The 7648-nt window shown below is 42.2% G+C and overlaps 1 protein-coding gene across 1 annotated transcript; it reads left to right on the top strand.

The window, feature by feature from the left end:
- Nucleotides 1-1139: 1139 nt before the first annotated feature.
- On the top strand, nucleotides 1140-5462 carry LOC104512092 (probable ubiquitin carboxyl-terminal hydrolase FAF-X; the record flags this gene model as incomplete). Its single annotated transcript, XM_010154944.1, has 4 exons — nucleotides 1140-1296; nucleotides 1680-1892; nucleotides 2330-2425; nucleotides 3877-5462. Coding segments are annotated over 4 exons (601 nt in total), but the record flags the coding sequence as incomplete, so codon positions are not given.
- Nucleotides 5463-7648: the final 2186 nt, after the last annotated feature.

The following is a 7648-nucleotide window of genomic DNA, read 5'->3' as shown; positions in this document are numbered from 1 at the left end:
TCTCTTGAGTGCGACCATCCAGCCATTCATCCCCTGCAGTGGCCAGCTGCAGTCATCCTCTGATTTTTTGCAGCCACTTCTAGCGGTACCTTGGTGTAGCAGTCTCTTTCCTGCTCTTGTTTTTGCTGTGATAACGGGGGTTTTAACGATCTTTGTCTTCTCTTTCCAAAAAAAAACACCCCAAACAGTGTAACCGTTCATAGTAAATAGTAATCTTCTAACTTGCAGAAAACGAGCATCATCTGATCTTGGACTGCATCCTTCGGTGCTACTTGTGTTCTTGTGAGGTGGCTGCTGCTGTTGTTTAGCATCAGACCCACTCTCAGATTTCTCTGGATTTGACAAGTCCAAGTGCCAGGTTTGGGATAACAGTGTTACAATAACAGTGTTACAGTAAATCAGTTGAAGTAAAGCACGTTGTCGCTTTACAGATGGAGCCTAGGTTGTTAGCTGACTGTTGCCAGGGCTGTGAGGAAAGAGGACCGTTGCTTTTCCTGCAATGAGTGTAGCTCTTCGAGACGTCAGTGTAGGTTCCATGCCCTCCTTCGCCTTTTTTTCAAAGCCGAAAGTATGTCAGTTCTCAGTTCCTACACACTTTCAGGGTGGCAATTGGTTTCCTCTACCCCTTGTTCGAGAGCAGAACTGGCAGAAAGTGGGCTTAGTTCCAGGGAATGGCCAAGTCCCTCACCCCCATGCACATGTATGTACCTTTCCTGCCTCTTCAGAGGAACGGCATCTGGAAGAGTGTATCCTTGAGAAGCCTAACTGCAATGTAAGCAGCCATGCTGCTGAAGATTTAACTGCTTCAACTCTGTAAGAACTTACTGGGTTAGCAGGTCTGTTTTGTAAATGCAGGTGATTTTGAAGGTAAGTAATAAAAATTAACCAGTTTAATTCTAATCACAGCCATCAACTTTATCATATTTACCTGGTTTATATATCTCGTTCAGAGAGTTTATTACCGAATGTGCTAGAATTGTAAGTTACTTACGTGATGTGTCGAGTTAGTTTTCTGATTTACAAAAAAACCTTACTCAAACCAGAAGTCATAAGCTGTCCCTTTTATAATTACCTTGAAAGTGAAGCTTCAATTCAAATACTAAAACTCTAACACTTGAAGTTGTGGGGTTTTTTTGTAGGATTCACAATGCACTGAAGGGAATCCCGGATGACAGGGATGGACTGTTTGACACCATTCAGCGCTCTAAGAATCATTATCAGAAAAGAGCTTACCAGTGTATAAAGTGCATGGTAGCACTCTTCAGCAACTGTCCTGTAGCCTACCAGATCCTTCAGGTGATAGTTTTTATTCTGCTTCTTGCTGCTTTGTTTTTCCATTTCTGTGTATTTAAAAAAAACAACCATTATTCAGTTCTGATCACCTTGATGAAATTACAACTTCCAGGTACAACTTATCTGAACCTTCCTCTGTCAGAAGGTCAGTAGATTGGGTTGAGAGCAATTTGGTTAAACTTGGACACCGGATTCTGTGATGCAGCTGCAAATCTGCAGACTGTGAAGTGTTCTTGGTGCAAAAAAAGAACGTTTCAGGGAGTCTTTTAAACAGCAGCGTATCTGTTGGTGGCGTGTTTCTGATAGCTGACATATACAGAGGGAAAAATACTTTTCTTCTGAAGTATAGACAGAGTAATTCTGAATTGTTAATTTTCCATCTGCAGAGCAATGGAGATCTGAAGAGAAAATGGACCTGGGCAGTCGAATGGCTTGGAGACGAGCTTGAGCGTAGACCGTACACTGGCAATCCCCAGTACACCTACAATAACTGGTCTCCACCAATACAAAGCAACGAAACGTCAAACGGCTACTTCCTAGAGAGATCGCACAGTGCCAGAATGACTCTTGCAAAAGCTTGTGAACTCTGCCCAGAGGAGGTAAGGAATTAATTCGAGTTGCAGTAAGACATTTGAGCGAAGTGCTTCTATGTGTAATTAACCTTGGCAACAGTCTCCGGTCACTGAGGAGGTAACACATTTTATAAATACGGATGTCTATTTTTGTTGGCTTCAGTTACATAATCCTGAGTGTTATTTCCACTTTTCTTACTGATTCTATAGAAACCTGTCACTTAAGTAGTTAGCAGTGTAGAATTGAAGTTGACCCTTTAAAGTAGATTATGAACGGGTCTATTTTTCCAATAATGTGTTGACAGTGGGAATTCTTGTGCGGCACAATACAAGCTGTGGGTGACACGGTGGGGTGGAATTTTTCTCCAAGCATATCTGAAACGATCACTTGCATGTAGGATTAGACAGAATAATCATTAATATGTTTTACCTAAGTAAATCAAATGGGTTTTTTCGAACTTTAGGAACCAGATGATCCTGATGCCCCAGATGAACATGAGTCTTCTCCACCTGAAGATGCTCCACTGTATCCCCATTCACCTGGTTCTCAGTATCAACAGGTAAAAGCTCAGAGTTGAACCATCTATTCAGAGTTGCAGCTTAGCGTTTTTTAGCATTTATGGTAACTTAAAGTATAGGCATTTAGCCAGAAGCGTGTTGCTGTTGAATATTACACTTGGAGGAGTAAAGATACACCTCCATTCTGTCGGGAACAGTTTCACCATCAGAATTTCAGGTGAGAATTTGAATGTTACTAGATTAGGGATTAATCGTCTGTAGAAAGAGCAGGGGGACAGATGTCATCGCAGTCTAGGGCACGGTGAATTCGATTCTGTCGTGTTTTTGACATTGATACTATTTTGTCAGTTGCTTTCTTGTTTTTTTAAGTACAAAATCAAGCCGTAAGGTCTAAATTTCAGTTTGGGTAATTGGAAGACTTTCAGAAAAATGGAGGTGGGCTCTTGTTACGTGTAACTTGTGCTACGAACACTGATCTCCAAATCTGAAGTACATGCAAAATCTAGATCTGTGTGAGACGGCTGCTTTGTTAATGTCTTTCAGTGGAAAGCCAGATCTGAAAGAAATCATAACCAGCTTTTTTAGTGAATCGACTAAATTATTTAGACCCCCCCACTCAGTTGCCATTTTTTGTTCCAATTCGTTTTACATATACCAAATCTGCTAATTTAATTTCCTTTCCTGCCCAAACCCATTTTCCCTCCATCTTGCTTTCCTTACTTGATGTTCTCAGCAGAGCAGTTGGTAAGTTACGCAGATTTTCCCACTCCTTTCTAAGCTCCTGAGTTCAGACACACACCGTAACCTCACCGTTACCCGCGTGATGTGTTCACTTCCTTGCAAGAGATGGCATTTCTCACTAACACACACAATCTTCGCATTCCTAGTTTCTCCACAGTTAAATTCTGCAAAGCAGCAGATAAATGAGATGTTTTCATTTGCCAGATGTGTGTACGACTCAAATTGGGGTGGAGCATCTGTAGAAAACGACTGGTCTGGATTTCATTCAGTTCTGTAACACTAAAGTTTTCCCTCTTAGAAATTGAAGTACGCTGCATAAATACAGGTCTGCTTTTCCCATTGCCTTAGGAAAAAAATTCTGGGTGGTTGAATCTGCTGATGAAATACGTGCACAGCTTTAATGTCTGCAGCACCTAGGCAGCCTCTTCTCATCTCCTGGTTTTGTCTTTCTTGCTGCTTTTGCTTTGCATGTAGCTGTTACTCAAAAGCCGAGATTACTGTTTCAACTAATCCTTTTATCTCTGCGAGCTGAAAGCTCGTTTACCTCCTGCCTAAATTAAAAAGGTAAGTGACAGATGTGATTGGGAGGGATGAAGGGCCCGGGATGCCTGTTCGTATATAGACGTTCCTGCGAGGACTTGAGGGTACTTCCCAACAGTCTGGATGTGAAAGGGGGAGGAAAAACGGGTAAGTGGCTGGGAAATGGCCGACAGGTTTAACGTCCCTTCAAAATGTTTGTGCTTCCTCGCAGAATAACCACGTGCATGGACAGCCATATACAGGCCCGGCAGCACATCATATGAACAACCCTCAGCGAACTGGCCAACGAGCACAAGAAAATTACGAAGGCAGTGAAGAAGTTTCCCCGCCTCAGACAAAAGATTAGTGAAATGCACATAATCGATTAACTTGCTCCACCGAGACTGTGCACCCAGGCCTTACAGTCCAACCTTTCTCTGTGTCTGGCTAATATTTAAAACTAGAAAAACTATTCCTAATCAACATGGAGTGGAGAGTCTATTCACTGTCTTATCTGCAGAAAATTGCTGTCAATATATAACCCGCCTGCAGTGGAAAGTGTATAGTGTTTTGTAATAAATGGCCTGATGCTAATGTGTAAATGGCAAAGGTGTATATAGTATATTAATGTTTGACTGTTAATTCTTGAGCAAGAAACTTTTTTTTTTGTCTTGATGAGACTCACAGATCTACAAAAAAAAAAAAAAAAATTCTTGATATATCTGCTGCGCTCTGCGACCAGTGTTGCCTGCCTCCCGGCAGTCGGATCAACTCCTTTACGAAAAAGCCTATCCATGTCAACCACAGAAATAGTTTCATGTTAATTCTTTGCCACTGGAGTCGATTTTACTATGAGCAACGTAATGGCTGGTAACCTTTTAATTATTTGGTTGATGTGGAAAATTGGTGATGTAACATTGTTTCTAGATCTTTTTTCATTGCCTTTTTCATTCTGGTATTAGGTTAATCACTTTGAAGCTATAGTTATGCTGTAACATTTAGCATGGCTTCACACCAAGTTAGTGTAGCCAACGAGGGGGAAAGAAAACGCGATGGCAGCTGTCCCAGTGTGACAGCTGCATTGCTCGGAGCTTCTTCTTCTTCCACCTAGATGATAAAACGGGGAGGGGAAACGTGACAAACAAGTGGGTTTCAGTTTCACATGCGTTCCTCACATCTGATGTTCGACAGTTCTGTCTCTGGGTGGGATAAAGAACACTTAGTTTTCAGTAATAGGAATTTAAAAGATTTAAAACAAATATGCAAAAATTTGCTATGCCAGGATGCCTGGAGCATAATAGACTGTATTTGGTGTGCTTGTTTTGTTTCTTTGGTAGAGCTTCTTAGATAAACTTCTAACACTTTCCTTCTACTGCATCCCAGTGAAGCGGAAGTCGACGAGATCACACAGTACTCGTGAGTGCCACTGCACCAAGTTAACTTGCTGGTTTTCTGCTCGTTCACAGTTCTACTTGAAAGCGAGAATTGTCTTAGCTCTTTATCCATTATACAGGACATCTTAACATTAGAAGCAGGGTTTAATTATAAAAGAAACTACTGGTTAGTCAAATACAATTCTGAGGTATCTCTATTCCAGAATAAACATTTGTTTAAAGACTTAAAGAAACGCATCAGTAAATACTGTATTTAAATGAAAATTGGTAACTTGAATGTGTGTAATTTTTTTGGAACCTGTCTAAAAACCAAATACCCCTGCAAAACAGATACAGCCCACCCTATACTATTTAAATATTTTGCTGTTTTATTTTATAGAAATTATTTTGCTGAATTCACAAATAGAATTTGATTTAAGAAGAATGTTTTGTCCTGTGGTGTGTGTTGTTTTTTGGGGTTGTTTTTTTTTTTGGTTTTTGTTTTTTTAAGGGACTGCACAGAAAGGTGAATCTGTGCAGCGGCACTGTGCTGAATTCTGGAACAACAGTCCCATTGAGATTCTGTGCACAAAAAAAAAAATTTGGCCCTTAAGAATAAAATAATCAGGACAATTACACTGTAAAAGTTTCTTAATGTGATTTATCTTGTACTTTTTGTATGTTTTTATATATACATATATATATTTAATGAGCACAAGCTTGATGGTGTTTTTTACGAACGAGTCGATAGAAAAAAGGCCGCTTATCAAATCGAAGGCCTGCAGGGTCGCAGGTGTGTTCTTAGGCACTGGGCTGACAGGGAGAGAGATGGGTAGGCTGAGGAAAGGACACAGGATTTGTGAACATGCTACATAGCCATGATCACTCTTACGCTTCCACGTTTTCCCCAGTGCTCAAGTCACTTCAGATTTTTTCCCAGTTTTTTAGTAGTAGCCTTTAACCTGGACTTAGTAAGGTGTTCCCATTTATGCTTGGAAATGCTTGTTGGAAGTTTTAACTCAAGAATTCTACCGTGAGCACTGCAGTTGTAGTCCTTCGTATTTATTTGGACCAGTAATTGTTAAACAAGGTGTCTCAGAGGCGATCACTCCGTATTGTGTACTACCTAGGTAAAAGACATCACGTGCTGGTTCGGCTTTGCCAAACGCATTTGCTTTTTTCGCAGTGCAGAGCTTGCAGCGACGTGTCAAACACATGACCCTTTACGGCTGCGGCTCTCTCCAGTCCTGCGCACCCCCACCCCTGAAGTGAGAGTGACTGCAGCGGCGGTTGCTTTTTCAGGCGGCAAACTAGGAATATTATGCATCTTTGTGACTTCGAAGGACGGCCTGTTTTCTTTCTGGCAGCTGCTGCCTTTACACGGATAGCTGCAGTGAAAGGTGCAATGTTTTCTTCACTCGGGGCGGAGCGAGTCTGGATTTTGTACTTAACAAACACGGTACCAGCCAGAAGCGTCACACGCGTGTTACTGTCGCGGCGTTGTGGCGGTGGTCGTGTCCGGGCGATGGCACGCTTTAAAGCGGTGCCTGAAGGTTTCCAGTCCCCCATGGCTAACCTCAGTCTGGCTTTCTGTTCTGAAACAGTTACTAGGGAGTCTCTGGTCTTCCGTAAAACCAGCCGATAAATAGCAAAGCAGTTCCTCATGTTCCTGACAGTGTAACATTGGAGAGATGGAAACTGAAAATTCCTAGGGGATGTGATGTGGTGGTTCACGTGACTTTGACCCAGGGGGAAGTCCATAACCATACTACGCAGCATTTCTACCTCTTGTACATTTGGGTTGTGGTTGTTTAGTGACTAAAATAAGCCTTTTAACACTTTGCTACTGTTAAAAAATCAGTACAGCCTTATATAAAAGGAATTCAGTTACTATCTATGTATGGGGAAACGTACTCATTTTCGGCCACGGAGTTGGTCACCTGCGCCTGCCTGGATCCCATCGGCAGCGATGAGATCGCATGGGGCTGTCACAGCTCACTGGCCGTGCAGAGCCTGATGTTGCGGTGGCACATGCACGAGCACAGCAGAGCAAAGAGACTGCTCAGCTCAGAGTTCTGCAGATTATTTTCCCTACTAACTACCAGCTTTGAAAGTTTAAGTTCTCTGGTTTTAAAGCTAGTGTGTCTTGCTGAAATTGAGCCAGAAATTCCACAGTGATGTTTCGTAATTGTTTTTCAGAGTGAAACTTGAGAGGACGGGAGAAGATTGTGTTACGGTAATTGCTGTTATGCCTCCTCCGCCACTTTGTTGTGCCTGGCCTCCTCTGTTTTAGCATCTGTACCATGAAAAAGCGCTTCTGGTTCCAAAATTTTCTATGCGTTTCCTAAATCCCAGGAGGCAGTGAGATTAGCCATTCTGCCAGAGCTAAAACGGGCAAAAACTGGCCGCTGTAGCCATTTACTTTGGTTTTGGTTTCAATAAATTTTGTCTACCTCTGACTTTTTGCCAGAAACGAACAGGCTGATAAACTCCGTCGGGGCCAAGTGGCTCGGTGCGTTTGTTGGCACGTGTTTCAGTTCCCAGGCATCGCAGTGGGGCTTTCAGCGCAGAGAGTTTTAACTTCACCTGAAAGTTAAAAGACCGACCGTGTAAACTAGAGGGAGTGGCATG

The sequence above is a fragment of the Eurypyga helias genome, unplaced genomic scaffold, assembly GCF_000690775.1.
Source record: "Eurypyga helias isolate BGI_N326 unplaced genomic scaffold, ASM69077v1 scaffold23057, whole genome shotgun sequence".
In the NCBI taxonomy this organism is placed as follows: Eukaryota; Metazoa; Chordata; class Aves; order Eurypygiformes; family Eurypygidae; genus Eurypyga; species Eurypyga helias.
Note: the sequence above shows the minus strand (reverse complement) of the source record. Positions and strands in the feature narration are given on the sequence as shown.